The sequence below is a fragment of the Sorex araneus genome, chromosome 11 (assembly GCF_027595985.1).
Source record: "Sorex araneus isolate mSorAra2 chromosome 11, mSorAra2.pri, whole genome shotgun sequence".
Taxonomy (NCBI): Eukaryota; Metazoa; Chordata; class Mammalia; order Eulipotyphla; family Soricidae; genus Sorex; species Sorex araneus.
Window position 1 is genome coordinate 5,662,850 of NC_073312.1, and position 17,097 is coordinate 5,679,946.

The 17,097-nt window shown below is 61.6% G+C and overlaps 2 protein-coding genes across 2 annotated transcripts; one reads left to right on the forward strand and one right to left on the reverse strand.

Moving 5' to 3' along the window:
* Window positions 1-1,472: 1,472 nt before the first annotated feature.
* Window positions 1,473-2,520, forward strand: LOC129399441 (protein FAM24A-like). Its single transcript, XM_055119649.1, has 2 exons — window positions 1,473-1,654; window positions 2,068-2,520. The coding sequence occupies exons 1-2, from the start codon at window positions 1,545-1,547 to the stop codon at window positions 2,213-2,215; spliced, it is 258 nt and encodes an 85-aa protein (XP_054975624.1). The 5' UTR covers window positions 1,473-1,544; the 3' UTR covers window positions 2,216-2,520.
* A 2,762-nt stretch (window positions 2,521-5,282) lies between these two features.
* On the reverse strand, window positions 5,283-15,889 carry LOC101554876 (ATPase PAAT). The gene is made up of 6 exons (XM_055119600.1): window positions 15,610-15,889; window positions 15,299-15,493; window positions 12,139-12,211; window positions 8,373-8,579; window positions 7,425-7,834; window positions 5,283-6,550 (listed from the first exon to the last, which is right to left on the reverse strand). Exons 1-6 carry the CDS (start codon window positions 15,771-15,773, stop codon window positions 6,313-6,315), a joined length of 1,287 nt encoding a protein of 428 aa, XP_054975575.1. The 5' UTR covers window positions 15,774-15,889; the 3' UTR covers window positions 5,283-6,312.
* Between the last annotated feature and the right edge of the window lie 1,208 nt (window positions 15,890-17,097).

A 17,097-nucleotide genomic window follows, 5' to 3' on the forward strand; every position in this document is an offset into this window, starting at 1 on the left:
ACCGTCCGCCCGTGGCCAGGCGCCCGTGCCGCCCGCGCCCTCCACTCACTCTCCACGCGTCGCGGAGCCTCTGCCAGCCGCTTCGCCAGGGGCGCGGGGTCCGGAGCCGCTGGTGGGCCGGGTCCTGCCTCCCGGACAGGGTCAGGGCGGAAGGGCCCCTGGGTCCGTGTTGCGGGCAGTGAGGGGGTCCCCGGTCAGTGGGCCGAGGCTGGACCCCCAGCCACCTGCACCGGAGCCCGGGCGGGTGGAAGGAGCGTCGGGGCGCATCGGGCCCCCTGGAGTCGCTGCCCAGGAGAGGGGCTGATGTCACAATGCGGCCTGGAACTTGGAACTGGACGCGGCTGGTGCTGGCCGGCGCCTGGACCCGCTCCCTCTGCCCGCACGCCCGCTCCTGCCAGCGCGAGCTTGTCCCCCAAAGCCCGTCTCTCTCACGTCGCCCTTCTGCATGGTCGAGCCGTGGTGAGTAGGCGCCTGGCCTGGCCACGGACCCCACTGAAGTGTCAGATGGGGCGACTGACGACCAGGACCAGGTGGGTCTCCTGGGTGGGCCAGGAGGGGAGAGGGGGCAGGTGGCGAGTGGCAGGGCCCCCGGGAGCCGCCCCCCATCAGGGCTGGTGGGTCCCTGATTCTCGCCCCCCCCCCGCGCTGCTCAGGGCTCTCGCCCTGCCCTGTGCTCAGGGGTCCCCCGGGTGGTGCTGGGGAGATGGTACGAGGTGCTGGGGGGGGGGAGAGGCTGGGCCAGCCCCCCTGCAAGGCCAGCGCCTGCCCACGCCCCTGACCCCCGGAGGCTCTACGGACTGTGAGCGGTGAGGGCCGTGGTTGGTGGGAGAGTGAAACGCCCCCAGGGGCTGGGATACGGGCCCCGCCTTGCACGGGTCCAGCCTGACGCCTCCCAGCACCCGGCGCGCCTGAGTCCCGTCAGGAGTGCTCCCTGAGCACTGCAGGGCTGCTGCCCCCCCAAAAAAGGGTGGGGGTGAAAGGAACGCTGCCCTGGAGTGTCACAGAAGGGGTGCGCACAGGCTTGGCTTTCCCTTTGGGGGTCCTCTAAAACCCCCCGCCAACAGCTGGGGGCAGTTCTGCCGCCGTCCGGGACCCGATTCCAGGCGGGGCCACGGGGTGGAGATTCTCCCCTCCCCCTTCTCTCCCTCTCCCACTTGTCCCCTTCCCCCTCACCCCTTCTCTCCCTCTCCCCCTCCCTCTCCTCTTCCCCCCATGACTCACCCCTTCTCTCTCCTCTCCCCTTCCTCCTCCTCCTCCCCTTCTCTCCCTCTCTCCCTTCCCTCTCCCCCTTATCTCCCTTCCCCCCTCCCCCTCTCCCCCTCTCCCTCTCCCTTTCCCTTCCCCCTCACCCCTCACTTCTCCCTCCTCCTCTCCCTCTTTTCTCCCTCTCCCCTTCCCCTCTTCTCCCCATTGGCTCCACCCTCTCCGTCCACAGAGGTGGCTCCCTGCCGCTGGTGGGGGGGCGGGGGGCTCAGGGGAGGACCAGGTCCTTGACACGGGGCCTCTTCACTGTGGAGCGTCCCCCTCCGCAGGTGTGTCTGACAATGCTGGACTTCAAGATCATGATCGCCATCGGGGGCGGCCTCCTGGTCGCCTTGTTTGTGCTGCTGATCGTGGTCATCTGTCTTTACTGCAAAGTGGCCAGAGCGCTCAGGTCAGTGGGCAGGGTGGTCACCGCCCTTCCCCGAGCCGGAGGGGCTGCGGCCTGCTGGTTGCCCAGAGCTGAGTGGCCGTGGGGACCCAGGGCACTAGGGCCACTGAGCTGTGTGCAGGGCCAGGGGCACCCGCACGGGCCGAGGGTCAGACCCGAGCCCATGAGATTCGGGGCAGAGACAGTTGTCAGGAGGGGGGGGGGGGCGGGTCCCAGGTCCCGGAAGTGAAGCCGTGAGCGGGAAGGTGGACCCCAGAAGCTGGGCGCGGTCCCCTGGGCCCTGCCCGCCCGCCCTGCCCAGCCCCGCCTGGCGGCCTGGCTCTCCGGGCTCTGAGGGGAGGTCCGGGGGTGCCCGGGGCGGGAGAGAGCACGGCCCCGGGCCCAGGGCTGACAGGCGGCATCTGTCCTTTGTGCAGTTCGCCAAAGGTCTCCAAGGACATGATCCTGACCACTGGCTGCTACCCGGCGGCGGCAGCCACCATCCCGGCCTGTGACGAGTGCAACATCTACGCGGACATGGACCCGCTGCTGCCGTGCGTGTGCGACACCAACGAAGGCCTCTGAGGGCGCCGCTGCCCCGAGCTGCACCTCCAGCCGCAGGGCGCCCCGCTCTCGCGCGCTCCCCACTTTGACTATTTTTATGTGCCCTGTGACATGTATATGTGCTTTTGAATGAATGCGTGATGGCCAAAAGAACCCAGCGCACCCACGGTTGCTGCCGCTGGCGTGGACGGGCGCACGGGGACGGGGAGCAGCCTGGGCCTGGGCGACAAGCCTCACCGCCAGCGCAGGACCGGAGCGAGCGGGCGAGGACGGCGTCCGGCTGGCAGCAGGCGGGCCGCGCGGGGCTGGGGACAGATAAATAAACGTATTTGAGAACTCACGTGGCAGCCGCCTAGGTCAGGGACCACTGGGGTCTCCGGCGGGAACACGTTCTTCCCTGGAGCCTGATTCCGGCTGGATCTGGAGGGGCGGGGTGGGGTTTGGAAGACTCCCAGTGGGGTGCTCCGGGCCCGTGTGCCGTGCCCGGTCTGCAGCCGGGGTTGGCTGCATGCACGACCCGGCCTTCACCCCTTGCATGTCTCTTGGGGGCCGCATGGCTGAATCCAGTGCCCGAGCGCAGTCTTGAGGGGGGGACGCAGAAGCCTCAGGTTTGGGATTCACGGGCTCAGGCCACACCTCGGTGGGCGCGCGCTCTGTGATCTGGACACTCAGCATAGGTCGGGGGCAGCGACTTAATGCTGGCCTGTCCACCTCGAGGCCCTCGGGGCAGAAATGGACCCTGGATCCTCCACCCCCAGTGCCCACTCAGGTCACTGGCCCGGGGAGAGGCTGGAACGCGTTTCCGTGAGCGGCAGGGCTGGATGGTGGACAGGCGAACATTCCCCCGGGCGCCCCGAGGCCAAGGCTGGGAGGGACGGGACATGGTGGAGGGCACAGGGGACAGCGGGTGTCCAGGGCGGCCAGCCTGTGTCAGATTCATTGCAGGCCCACGTCTAGGGTCCGGAGAGGAGCGTTCCCCCCGGCATCAGCAGTCTAGTCCTCACACTCCGCGGGCTTGGCTGGCTCTCGGACCGGAAGTGAGGCCTGGTGCCTGCTCTCGGGGGCCCTTCGAGGACTTGACCAACAGCAGTCAAGCAGGGGGGTGGGGGCTGGGGGCCGGGAGGACGTGCCCTTGGCAAGCCTTGTGTCACCACCACCTTCAGAAGACACTCGGGGCCATCGAGGTGGCGACCCCTTGCAGGCTGGGGGCCAGTTCTCCGGGACAGCTCTGAGCCAGCACCCATCTGAACCGATGCTCGGAGGGGCAGGAGGAGGGTCACCCCTCAGATGACCCCTCGTGACTCAGGACCAAATGTCTGCGCGTTGCCTGAAGAGCCGCGTGGTTCTTACGTTATCTTTGCTCCGGGCTCTGCACTCAGGAAAGTCCCGGCAGGCTCGGGGCCTCCTACGGCATGGGACCCGGGTCAGCCTCGCGCAAGGCAAGCGCCCTCCCGCTGTGCTGTGTGCAGTGGGAGCTCTGAATCTGGGAGGAAGAATTCCAGGGAAGCCGCCACCCGGCCAGGCCGGCAGTGACGGTGACCGGGTGATGGACACGTGTGCACCGGAACACAGGACACGTGTGGAGGGAGGAACAGCCCCCCGCCAGCAGCAGAGCCGCTGACCATCCTGCTACCCGTGGTGGCTTGACAGTGGCCTTGGGGACAGCTGCACTGTCCCTGCTGGGGACCTAGGGACGCGGGGACCGGACAGAAGCTCCGTGGCCTTTACGCGTGTCCCTCTTCCTGGGTCACAGACGAGTCTGCCAGGTCCAGGCTGGGGACTGTTTCTGTCAGTGCTCCTGCAGCTGCGCACCCGTGGGCCCTAGGGGCTGCGGCCAGGCCTGGCCACGTGTGGCTGGACTCGTGGGTGCCTATGACTCAGGCTGAGCGTATCTGGCACGAATCCAAAGGTCTCACAGACGTGCAGGACGGGGGCTTGGGGACAAGGTCGGACAGCCTGTGGGGTGGGCAGGTGGCCCGGGGACGGGAGGCTCTGGCTGGCACCTCAGGTGGCAGCGCCCCCTGCTGGGCAAGTGCCAAAGCTGAAGTTCTGCGGCCCCTCAGCCGTGAGTGGGCTTCGGCCGTGTCCAGTTCCTGCGTCCGCCCGCCCGCCCGCGAAGGCGGCTTCAGGTCTGCGCTCAGTCTCCGCACACGAGGCCGCAAAGGCTGTGCTCTCCAGTGAATGCTCACGGAGGCTCCCGAAGGGGAACCTGCTCCGTTCATTTATTTGAATTGTTATTAAAACAACAAAAAACAAAAAAAACCCAAACTCCCCCTGTGCCCTCTCTGTGTTAAGCACTTTGCGACATCACAGACCTGTTCTTTCAGCCATCGTGCCCCCTCCCCCACATGTAAGGTCTTCATTTATCAACAAATACGGTTTCTTTCGAAAGGACGGTGAGTAGCCTCGGGTTGCAATGATTTGCAGAGCTACCCTCAAACTTCCTTGAGGAGTATATTCTTGAAAATAAGAATTCTCTTAGCAGTCTAGAGAAGGGCTAAACTTTTCCCACTCGAAACTGTTCTTAACTGTTTTAAATTTGTTGGAGTCCCCCAGTGTATAGGTAGGTAAGAATTCCCATGGAAATAAAACGCTCCAGGAGCCAGGGGAGTCCCGAGGCTTTGCAGGGGGCTGGCCTGGGACCACTCCCCACATCCCCCAGAGGGCCCCCCGAGCGCCACCAGGAGTGATTCCCGAGTACAGATTCAGGAGGAAGCCCTGAGCACCTGGGGTGTGGCCCCGAAACAAAAACAAAACAAGATTTTCTTTTTAATAATCTGAACGAGTGTCCTGACTGTGGCTGGAACCGCAGGGAAGCATTTGTTTGATCACAGCCTACATGGAGCAGAAGCTGTAGTGGCTACAGGTCCCGACTGAGGGTGACGGACGCTTCTCCTAAGTCCCCTCCCTCTGCCCGGCCTGTGTCACTTTAGTAGGACGATAAGGAGGAAGAGATGACCCGTGACCTTCGCTCTGAAGCATGCATTCTCCAAAAAGTTACATGGGCGTGAAACACTTCAGAAAAACAAAAGGTGAGGCCAAGACGAGAAAACACGTTTCTGTAAACACCAACCAACAGAGCCGAGGGTTTCGCTTCTTGTTTTTATTATTTCCCTGGTGCCAGGGACGGAGCTGGGGAACCCAGAGAGGCGAGGCGAGCGCTCTGCCGCTACACACAGCCCTGCCCGATGCTTTTCTTGCTCAAATGCAAACACCTTGCCCTTAGGGACAGGGCGACAGTACAGCGGGCAGCACATCTGCCTTGCACGCAGCCGACCCCCGAGTCCCGTACGGTCCCCTGCGCACTGCCAGTAAGTGCAGAGCCAGGGTAACCCCTGGGCATCTCCGGGTGTGACCCCAGACAAAACCGTCTCATCCTTCAGCACAAACACAAGAGCTACGGTTTCTGGAAATCCGGCCTCACCAGCTCCCGGACCCCCACGCCTCAGAACGTCACCTTCCCACAGCCCAGGGCTGGCCAGATGGCCGGTGTGCTCAGAGAGGCGAGAGGCCTCAACCTTCCCGGGCAGAGGCAGGTCCAGATGCGTCACTCGCTGTAAACACGGACCCGGCAGGTCTGGCGTCTAGAATTTTATCTATTTTTTACCCTGTACAGAAACAACCAGCTTTACACAGGCCAAACACAGCTGCCTATTATTGAGACAAATAATACAAAATGTCAATTAGTGATCTGAATAAAAGTTTCAAATCTTAAGAATCCAGTTTTCTAAACACAAGCAGCTAGAAAAAAAAAATACCTAAACATTATTTTGATACTCTGAAAAATAGAGTAAGACTTGGCATAAATTAAAAAAAAGTACTTCTATCAAATACATAATAAAAACTCATGAAATACATTAGAAATCCTTAAAAAAATGTTTAACACTTGAAACAACCTAGAAATCTATGTAAACTTCTCCTAAAAGTGAAAAATACGGCAAACAAAAATAATTTCTGGCCTTACCATGTCAACCTTGAGTATACAGTAATGGATAACGGAAATACAGTAACTCTGACCCCCGAGGCGGCCCCGGGAGAGGGGGCCACGGCACACCGGCGCCCACCGAGGGCGGCGGCAGGAACACGGCCGGGCAGCTGTGGCGGGCCGGGGCGGGCACTCATCTCTCCCCGTTGGACAGTTTCTCCCCCGAGTCCCAGCGCGGGAGCGGCGCGGCGGGCGCGGGCGGGCAGGCGGGGCAGCGCAGCGCGGCCAGCAGCGTGGCCAGCTTGTCGTCCAGGTGCTGCTGCAGCCGCAGGACCCGCTCGTCGATGTAGGCGCGCAGCTGCTGCTCCAGCAGCCCCAGGCTCCGGCCCAGGATCCTCTCCAGCTGCGCGCACACGGGCGGCTCCTCGGGCCTGCAAGCACGCGGGGCACAGCGTCAGCGCAGGCCGCGCTCTGGCCCCACACCAGGCGCCGCGGGCCCGAGGGCAGAGACCCTCCCGCACCGACCCGTCCCACACGACCCTGGAGACACAGACGCTGAGGCCCCCGCAGGCCGGACAGCAGGGCCGGGGCCGAGGCCAGCGGAGAAGTGGTTCTGCTCTCAGTGGAGAACACGACGCGGACCCCCGGGGCTTGGCCGAGGCACGTGCAACGCCCCGACATCCCACCACCCGAGACGGCCGAGGGCCAGGGCACAGGGACAAGGACCGAGGGCCAAGCCTCGGCCTGTGGGCAATGACCAGCAGGCCACACTCCGGACTCCCCGGGAACTCTCGGAGGTCACAGGGAGTCTCCAAAGGACAGGGCACGAGGACGCGCCTCCCGGACCAGACGAGAGCCAAGAGAAGGTGGCCTCAGGGCTCTCTGGGCCAGGCTGAGGGGCGACTCCACGCTCAGTGCTCGGGGGTACACCGTAGGGGGCCGGGGGCGAACCCGGGGCTCCCGCATCACCGTCAGGCTCTTGCCAAGCCATGCCCCCGCCCCCACCTCAGGCGTCTCCTCAGCAGTGACTCGGCCGCGTCACCGGTCACTGACCTCATGGGCTACAACAGGGGAGAAGCTCTTTGGTCAGAAGCTTTTGTGTGTGTGTCTGGTGGGGACCAAGCTGGTGACGCTCGGGACCCTCTCCTGGCAGTGACCGGGGGACCAAACAGGACCCCGGGATCGAACCTGGGTCAGCCTCGGGCAAGGCAAGTGCCCCAGGCGCCGAGCTGCCCCCGCCCCCGCACAGACCCGGCAGCGGCCGTGGGACCGAGCGTGGCCCCCCCTCCGAGGGCCGAGACTCACGTCAGCCCGGCGAGGCCGTCCCGCGCCCTGGGCAGCGGCTCCGGCCACTCGGGCTCGGGCCCCGCGCGCAGGCGGCTGACTTGGCTGCACAGGTCCTGCAGGAAGGGCAGCAGGTCGGGGCCGGGCCCGTTGCAGTGGACGCCGGCGGTCTTGGGTGCGAGGGAGGACACGGCCCTTCTCAGGGTGGCCTCCAGCAGGGCCGGCTCCGAGCCGGGGGGCGCGGGCGGCTCCTCGGCGGCGTGCGCGGAGGCCAGCCCGGCTCTGAAGGGGAACGGCGTGCACGACGCCTTCTCGGGCGCGCCCGGGGCCGGGCCGGGCTGCGGGTCGGGGGCGCGCTGGTCGGGGGCGCGCTGGTCGGCGGCCGCGTTCCCCAGGACGGCCCGCAGCTGCTCTCCGAGGGGCACACAGTTCTGGGGAGGCAGAGGGGGCGCGTTACGGCCCGGCAGGGTGGACGCGTGTCCGGGCCACAGAGGCTGCAGGGGACCTCGGGCCGGGCACTCTGACCCAGGGCCACTCCCGGCCCCGCCCTCTCCCGAGGGGCCTCCCATCTGCCTCCGCCTTCGGACACAGACGCCAATGGGCAGCGCGCGCCCCCGGCCCCCGACCCCGCGTTCCCCATCAGCCCCGCCAGGGGCCTGCGCAGGGGCCCCTCAGCTCTCTGCAGGGCCGGGCGGCTCGCCCCCAGCTCACACCTCTGTGAGGCGAGGCCCTGCTGAGGTGTCGCAGCTTTCCCTGTGCCTGGGACGGGGGGCACCACCCCAACACCCGCAGACAGACAGAGCCGCCCAGCTCCCGCGTCTCTCCCGGCCACACGCGCCATGTGGCTCCCTCCATGCCCGCGGGACCCCGACCCCTGCTCCATTCCCGCTGACCCTTCGCCCCGCGGAGGCTGGCCCCCGAGTCGGGCTGGCCCTGGACCCTCACCCGGGAAGGAGGCCCCGCACCCACCTGCTGCTGGAGCTTCACCATGTTCATCAGCTGCTGCGCGCCGGGCGACAGCTTGGAGCCCATGGTGGCCATGAGGGTCTGCACGCGCGCCAGGTCGATCCTGGAGCCCAGCGTTGGGGCGCCCGGGGAGGCCGCGGGGACCACCCGCCTCAGGTGGACCCCAACAGTGCTGATGCACACGCAGGGCCTGTCCCCGAACGAGAGCAGCTGTGAAGACACAAGTGGAAAGCGGAATGTTTCCATGGCAACCCTCGTAAGGGTACCCTTAGCCCCTACTCCAGGATGAAGCTCTGGAATCTAGACGTTTACTGCAGGTCAACTTTTATACTCTCCCTTAAACACTCAGTCAGACACGAAGGTTTGCAGGGAGTTTTTTTTTTTTTTAAGTTCATTCAAATAAAAAGATTAGATGTAAAATGACATTTTAATTACTTCACTTCATGAATTCAGTATAAACACCCACCTGAGACCGTCTCATACTGGAATGTGCTAGAATTTTAGTGGCTGCATTACTGTATCACTGTCATCCCATTGTTCTTCGATTTACTCGAATGGGTACCAGTAATGTCTCTATCCTCTCAGCCCTGAGACTTTAGCAGCCTCTCCTTACTTGTCTTTCCCAAACGACTGGAGGCTCATTCAGGTCAGGGGAATGAGACCTATCGTTTCTGTTCTTGGCATATCGAACATGTCACAGGTAGCTTGCCAGGCTTTGCCCGTGTGGGCGGGATAATCTCGGTAGCTTGCCGGGCTCTCCAAGAGGTATGTCTATACTGAGTGGGCCCAATAACATCTCCATTTATCCTATCTGAGATTTTAGCAGCCTCTCTTTACTCGTCCTTCCCAACAGTGCCGCATTAGAGGCTCTTTAGGGTCAGGGGAATGAGACCCATCATTGTTACTGTATTTGGCTTATGAATAGGCCATAGGGAGCTTGCCAGGCTCTCCCGTGAGGACAGAAAACTCTTAGTAGCTCCCAGGTTCTCCAAGAGGGAGAACTAGGCTATCAGATGTCTTCATCTATCAGCTATATCAGCTTCCAAGAGCTTGGTTTTATAGTCTCTGGATGCTGGCCATTGATGGGATTACACGGCGCCGAGGGCAGTTTGTGGGTGTGACTGCCTAGCTACTGGAAAATGGGGGATCTGGGTGGAAGAGGCCCAGTCCTGATCTAAGCAGCCTTGGAGATCTCGGCCCCAGGTCCCGCACACCTGGGTTTCTCTGCCGGTTCCTTCACGCGTGAGGCTTGTCCGAGCCCCTAATACTGGAATGTGCTAGAATTTTAGTGACTACAAAATCAGATCCTTGGAACCTAGACACAGCAGTTACTGTGATACTAAGTATCAGTATTTTAGAACTGAGACTGACAGGGACGTCTCCAGACCGCCCATGGGTTACCCACAGAAGAGATGAGTTGAGGGACTGTCTCTTTTCGCTTCTGGGGCACACCCACGCGGGTGCCGGGGCCCCGACTGAGCTGGCCATGTCCCAGGCATGCGCCTTGTCCCCTGTTCTGTATCCCCGGCCCAGTGTCATTTTCTAACCGTTCAGGACTCCCACCCTCCTGCTTCTCCAGCCCAGGAGTTTTCCCAGTACTTTCTACTGCCTCCTCTTGTGCCTGTTCTACAGGAAACACGGGGACTGGGCAGCTGGGCAGCAGCAGGGGAAGACCCGGGGTTCGGGCGGAGAGACCAGCGCAGAGGGGCGGGGAGGCGGAGGGCAGGCCCCGGCCACCTCTACTGGCCTCGCCCAGCTGCACCTCCTCATCCCAGGGCAGACAGGCTGTGCAGGGGCGGAGCGGGGCGCAGTGTGAGGGTCACTGCAGGGCTGATGGCAACAGTGTCTCCGGGCTCTGACAGGCTCAGAAACATTCACTTACCCCCCCAACCCCCCCGCACAGCTGCCCCGAGGCCTCCATACAGGCTCCGACATTGCCCCAAATGAACGACAGTTTCAGTGAAGTCACCCCAAAAGCACCCCTTCAAGTGCTCCCACCCTGGGATCCGGAAACCCCCCTCCCTCCCGTGTGCATAGAGTGCATAGAGACCCCCCTCTCTCCCGTGCGCCCAGAGACCCCCCTTCCTCCCATGAGCCCGGAGACACCCTCCCCTGCAGCCTCTTGGGCTCTGCCCAACACCCAGGGCCAACTGCACTAAAGCTCCAGTTCTAAGCGTGACCACCCGTGACTGAACCGCCACGCAGCTCGGGGCCGGGTCCTCAGGGGCTCCCCCGTGCTGACGGAGCAGCCGTCTGGGGGCTGTCCTGGGCTGTGGCCCCGCCACCATTTGTCACCACTCATCCCGTTCCTTCTCCGACTACACTCCTGGTATTTCTCGTTCTCCTCTGGCTGTGGGGCCCCACCCAGCAGTGCTCAGGGACCACCCAGGGTTCGGGGCACTGAACCCAGGGCCACCGTGCCCGTGAGCGCCCTCCCCGATGTTGGTATTTCTTGGTGAACAGAGTCAAGCTCAGCGAGGCACGGGTCGTGACGGTCATCAAGAGAGCAGGTGCCTCAGTGGACGCACACACTAGTGCTCCCCCTTTCCCGTTGCCCCTCCCGCACTGTCACCCCACGGCCTTCCTCGGCACCGAGGGCAGCAATCTTCATGTTGAATTCACTTATTAACTGGCCTGCCCGTGAGAATACTAGCACCATGAGAGCAGCTGTTTCTATTTTGTACCCGACTAATTCCAAGAAGCCTGGCACGGCATCTGACATCGAGAACATTTACTGAGTGCATTAAAATGACCCCAGAAGCCGAGAGCACAGGCTGCCTGAAAATCGACACCTTGAAATGATTACTCTGTGCTTTGTTTTATTAGGCAGAATTTGAGAGATACGATATCCGTGTATTTATTTTTGAAGCTCTTTGATCTGATCCACAAGGCAGGTCCCACAGGTGGACACTCTCCCCTGGCCTTCCCTCAGCCTTTTGGGGTCGGGCCCATCTGCTCAGCGCCCCCCCACCCCCTCCGGACTCCCAGGACGTCACCAAGGGGGCTCCCGAGTGCAGTTTCCATGGGAAACAAAAGCACCCAATCCCCTAATTTTCTGGTGCCCTTGTCAGAAACTTCTGATTCTCAGTATTTGGGGGCCAAACTGCTTACGTACAGGGCACAAAAGTTTTATGGAAAGTGTTTCCAGGGGCCGGTGCTATAGTACAGCGGGGAGGGTGTTTGCCTTGTACACAGGCGACCTGGGTTCAATCCCTGGCCTCCCCTATGATCCCCGGAACACTGCCAGGAATAGTTTCCGAGTGCAGTGCCAGGTGCGACCTCACCCAAAGTCCCCAACACCAAGCTGGCACGTCATCTTCATGTGGCGCACACCCGTATTTTCTACCTTTGCGGTGAGGAGCGTGGGGGCCACACCGAGCTGTGCTCGCTGGTTCTCAGAGGACCGTGTGTCACAGGCATTCGGGACGGGAAGGGCCACAGGCCAGGCCTTAACAACGGTGCTCTCTCCAGCCCCAAATGTCCAAATTTTGAAAGAAAAATTCTCATGACTTTTGGAAAATTTTTGTTTGGCATGTTTATTTACCTAAAACCAGGGACCAAATTAGACTAAGAGCAATACCAAACCAACAGAAAATACATATTGCATAAAAACAACCGCTCCAATCTGGAGCTGGGGAAGTAGTGGAAGGGCTAGCGTGCACGGCTGGCATGTTTAAGAGCCAGGGTACTACCTGACCACCTAAATACTGGTCCCCAACACTGCCGGGGTGCCCTTCCCCCCGAATCTAATTAAAACAGACTGACTTACCTTTATTTTACAAGCGTGTGTGGAGGACTCCAATTTTAGATGTTTCTGGTACAAAATAATCTTTTCCTGTTCACTAAAAATAAAGAGTATTTTTACTGTCATACATTATCACTTTTTTTTTTCTTTTAGTAGTTACATCTGAAGTGAAAAATTTCCCAGACTCAAATCCCCAGACTGGGCGTTCCTGGTGTGGAGAGAAACCTCTGGGAGCTTCCTCAGAGCAGCGTGGGAAAGGCAGCAGAGGGAGAGCGGAGTCGGGGACCGGTGAGCTCTGCTCTATTTCCCGAGTCACGCCACTCCTGCACCCTGGTCCTGGGGCCTGGCCCGAGGGCCTCAACATGAGAAGCACACGCTCTGCCGCTGGGTGTTGTTCTTGGTCCCAGGGCAGGTACTTTGGAGGTTGTTTACGTAGAAGATGGGCCAAAGAGATAGTACCGCGGGGAGGGCGCTTGCCTTGCACGCTACTAACCTGGGTTCAAGCCCTGGCATCCCATATGGTTCCCTGGGCCCATCAGGGGTGATTCCTGAGCACAGAGCACTGAGAGCCACTGAGTGTGGTCCAATAACCAGAAAAAAAAAAAAAGCTATTTGGTGCTGCATTCCACGGCCTACTATGTAGCTACTTAAACATACAGAAATTAGCAGTTTTAAGTAAGGCCCTTAAAAGCAACTTGCAGGGGCTGGAGTGATAGCACAGCGGGTAGGGAGTTTGCCTTGCATGCGGCCGACCCAGGTTCGATTCCCAGCATCCCATATGGTCCCCTGAGCACCACCAGGAGTGATTCCTGAGTGCAGAGCCAGGAATAACCCCTGTGCATCGCCAGGTGTGACCCAAAAAGCCAAAAAACAAAAACAAAAAAACAAAAGCAACTTGTAATTCCGGCGACTTCCAACATAAATAACATGCAAACTAAGAATCCAGCATCCCAGTAGAAACGGAAGAATTCTTTGAAATAATCAGACCCAACTACCCCAGCCCACTTAGTGCTAAAAATCACCTGACCGACCCAAGGCTAGCTAAGGAGCAGGAAAAACTATAAACTCCAGGAAAAAATTTCTGTGAAGGACTCTTTTTGAATTGTGGATAAAACATAAAATCACAGCTTCGTGAGCTAGAGAGAGCCCGGTGGGCTTACAAGCAGATCTGGCCTCAGTCCCTGGCAGAGCATTGTCCATGGAGCAATGCAGGGTGCACCTGCCCCCTCGCCCCCCCACAAAACAAATACAGATCATTTTTAGTAACTGGTGTAATGAAGTGCACTGCTCAGGGGGAGAAAACGACACTATTGAACACAAGGGAAGTGTGTTCAGATGCAACTGAGAGATGCTCAAGGCTCTTTCGGGTCTTCCTCTGTCTGCTCATCTCTGCCTCTAACGTGGCATGTGGGGACAGGGACTGCCTCGACCAAGGGGCCACTTTCTCACAGACTGACTTAGAAACCTGGAAGGAGAGTAGAGTAGGGCAGGGGCCTTGTACACGGCCAAGCCAGGTTCAACCGGGCACCACACACAATCTCCCACGCCCAGCCAGGGGTGAGCCCTGAGCACAGAGCCCCGAGGAAGCCCAGAGCTTTACTTTCGTGGCCCAAAAGTTAAAAAAAAAAAAACCAAAAACCCAAACCAACCACACCCACCAACAAAAAGCAAGTCGCAGAGCCCGGAGGGAAGGGTTCTCCCTGTGCCTCTCTCCTTCCGACTGCAAAGACTCTGGCTGCTCCCAGGCCCTCCTGCTCCCGGGTGACGGGCCGGCCCACAGGTCTGTTTCTCTTCCTCTTGCCTGACCACAGGCCACGGTAACTCCCCACTGCTGCCAGGGCGGCACACACCAGCCGGCACTTGCCCAACGTTTTCCCCTTCCCCAAGTAACTAGCCGGTAAGTGGGAAAAACAAGAATCGACCCCCAAGTCCCGTGGCCCTGGTTTTTATTAATTTGCAACGGTATCTCTTACTTTCTTCCTCATACCCACCTTCTCCTGAGGTAATCTCAGTTCTTTATCACTGACTTGTCCATTTTGGGGGGGGCCTCCCCAGCGATGCTCAGGAGGCTTGGGGGGCAGCCACTCTAGGCGCTTCTCCGCAACAGGCCAGGTGGTTCACTGCTGGACCTGGGGACACAGAGCTGCTTTGGCTCTGGTGCTGGGGCGCCCACGGGCCACCCCTGGGGGGGGGGTCTTCAGAGCTAGACCCCACAGTGGCAGGGGGCAGGAGGATAACCCCTGTACTTTCTTCCCCGTCCCACTGATTTGTCTATTCATTTTGTTAGTCGATTTTCTCTCTCTATATTGCACACAGGTGACATCATACAACACCCATCTTCTTCCTTTTGGCCTGTGTGTCTCTGCATAGTTCTGGGGGGGGGGCGGGTGTGGGGTGTGTGTGTGTGTGTGTGTGTATGTGGCTCTGCATGTGTGTGTTTGTGTGTGTCTCTATGTGGCTCTGCATAATTCTCCAGGTGTGTGTGTGTGTGTGTGCGCGTGTGTGTATTTTTCTTTTGGGGCCACACCTGGCGATGTTCAGGAGTTACTACTGGCTCTGCACTCAAGAATTACTCGTGGTGGTGCTCGGGGGGCCATATGGGATGCCAGGGATTGAACCGGGTTGGCTGCATGCAAGGCAAACACCCTCCCCGCTGTGCTATCGCCCCAGCCCCAGCCCAGAGCACATTTAAAACTCAACGGACACGGCTACTATTTCCAAGAAGCACTGGCAAATCAAACGTCCTGTTCTGAACCACACAGGGGCCATGTCTGTAAGAAATCTGGAAGGTGAAAAAGTTCAACCACAGTCGGGTGAGGGCAAACTCTTGGACGCCAGCACTTGCAACGGTTTCCCATCAGGAACCACCTAACACAAGTCAGACAGGCCAGTTAAGTTTGGGGAGTCACAGCCCGCGGTTCCGGGTACATCCCACTGCACGGGTGAGATCCCCCAGCTGTGAGCTTCCCTTCCAGGATCTCTCCTTTTCCGCGGCGGTAAAAACAATCCACCCGGACGCCCTGCAGGACCCTGCAAAGTCTAAACCTCTCGGCCCTGCGCAGGGATGCTGCAAACTTAGTCCCCCGGGGCGGGACCGGAAACGACGCCGGGCGGGGGGGGGGGGGGACCGGCGCGGGCGCGGGCGCGGGCGGGGGCGGGGGCCCCGCGCGCCCCGACCACGCACCTGTGCACGGCGGCGGGCCGGCCCCGGCCGGTGCCGCAGTACTCCTGGCCCTGGTACACCTCCATGTTGCGGGCCGAGCTCAGCACGCCCACGGCCAGCAGCTCCTCGCCGGCCTCGCGCGGGCAGCGCACGTACAGGAAGCAGGGCTGCTCCTCGGCGCCGCGCGCGCCCCGCTGCAGCACCACCACGTCCTGGCTGCGGGGACAGCACGGTCGGGCCGGGGCCGCGCAGCCCCCCTGCCCCGCGCCCCGGGCCCCCGCGCCCCCCGCCCCGCCCCGAGCCCGAGCCCGAGCCCGTCCCGCCGGGCGCACCCCGGGGCCGGCGGCGCCAGCAGCTCGTCGCAGCCCGGGTCCCCGTCGTCCACGCCGGCCCGGCTGAGGCGGAGGCTCCGGGCCAGGGTCCCGCGGGTGACGTCCCAGGAGGACGCCAGCGTCGGGCGGCGGCTCGGGGCCGCGTCCTCGGACCCGGCCTCCATTCCGCCGCCTGCGCCCCCGGTGCGCCCCGGAACGCGTCTCCCGGCGCTCGCGTTTCCGCCGGGGCAGCGGACGCGGACGGAGCCGCGCCACTTCCGGCCCGCCGGCCTGCTCCCCGCACCTGCGGCTTGGGACTCCGGCGGTAGCGACGGGGCGATTTCCGGACGCGCGCATGCGCGGCCCCGCCCTCTCGGGAGCCGGTTGGAGGAGAGCTGCGAGGAGGCGGGGCTGCGCGTGCGCACTGGAAGTCCCCCCTGCGGGAGGAGGCGCAGCTAACGCGCACGCCCCATGCGAGGCGGGTCGCGTGGGAAACGGCGGTTTGGGACGTTGCGGGGCGGCAGAGGCGGCGAGCGGGTGGGCGGTTGCGGGGCTGGCGGGAGGAGGGTGGGGGCCGGGTCTGGTCGGTGCGTGAGGGCGCCCGGCGGGGCGGTGGGCTGGGGTTTTCCCACTCACGCCCGCTCTCGGCTCTAGCAGGTGTAGACGCGGGGGCGGGGCAGCGCCCTCTGGACTGCGGGTTACGGGGGTCCCCGCGAGCGGCGGCTCGCCGAGGGCTCGGGCCTCGGCTGGGGCCGGGGTCCGCCCGTTGCAGCCTCGCGCTCCGACCACGCCGCGGGCCGTTGTGTTGGGAGGAGACGCGGAGGCGCGCGCGACCCTGAAGCTGGTCCCCCGCGCGCGCCTTGCTCGGGGTGTCCTCGCTGCTCCCGGCCCCCGCGTGTCTTTGCATCATCTTTGCATTCACTATTCTGGATTTTGCACCTGGCCGAAATAGTTTTCTACTTTCCTGACTTTGTTTGGGGGCTGGGGGCACCCCCGGCACTGGGCTCAAGGGTCAGGGCGGGTGGAGACTAGGGGTACCATATACGATCGCAGGGACGGAACCGGGGTTGGCCACGCCCGACCCACTGCACTGTAGCCTCGTCCCTCCTTTGAGCTGCTTTGGCAGGGTGTCAGCCCCCGAAATAGGCTGTCTCTGGACTTTGACCCAGGGAGCCAGAGGAGGAAAACTCTGTGTCTGTTCCAGGGCGAAATCCCTTATCCAGACCGCAATTGGAAGGAACCCGGTGAAGCCCCTTCCTTGTAAAGGGCCTGGTTGTGGCCACGGGGCTGGGCCGGGCTTTTCTGCTTTAAACATAGGGGTCAGTTTTGTTTTTATTTTTTCTTTTTGGGTCACACCTGGCGATGCACAGAGGTTACTCCTGGCTCTGCACTCAGGAATCACTCCTGGCAGTGCTCAGGGGACCCTATGGGATGCTGGGAATCGAACCCAGGTTGGCCACGTGCAAGCAAATGCCCTCCCCGCTGTGCTGTCGCTCCAGCCCGAGGGGT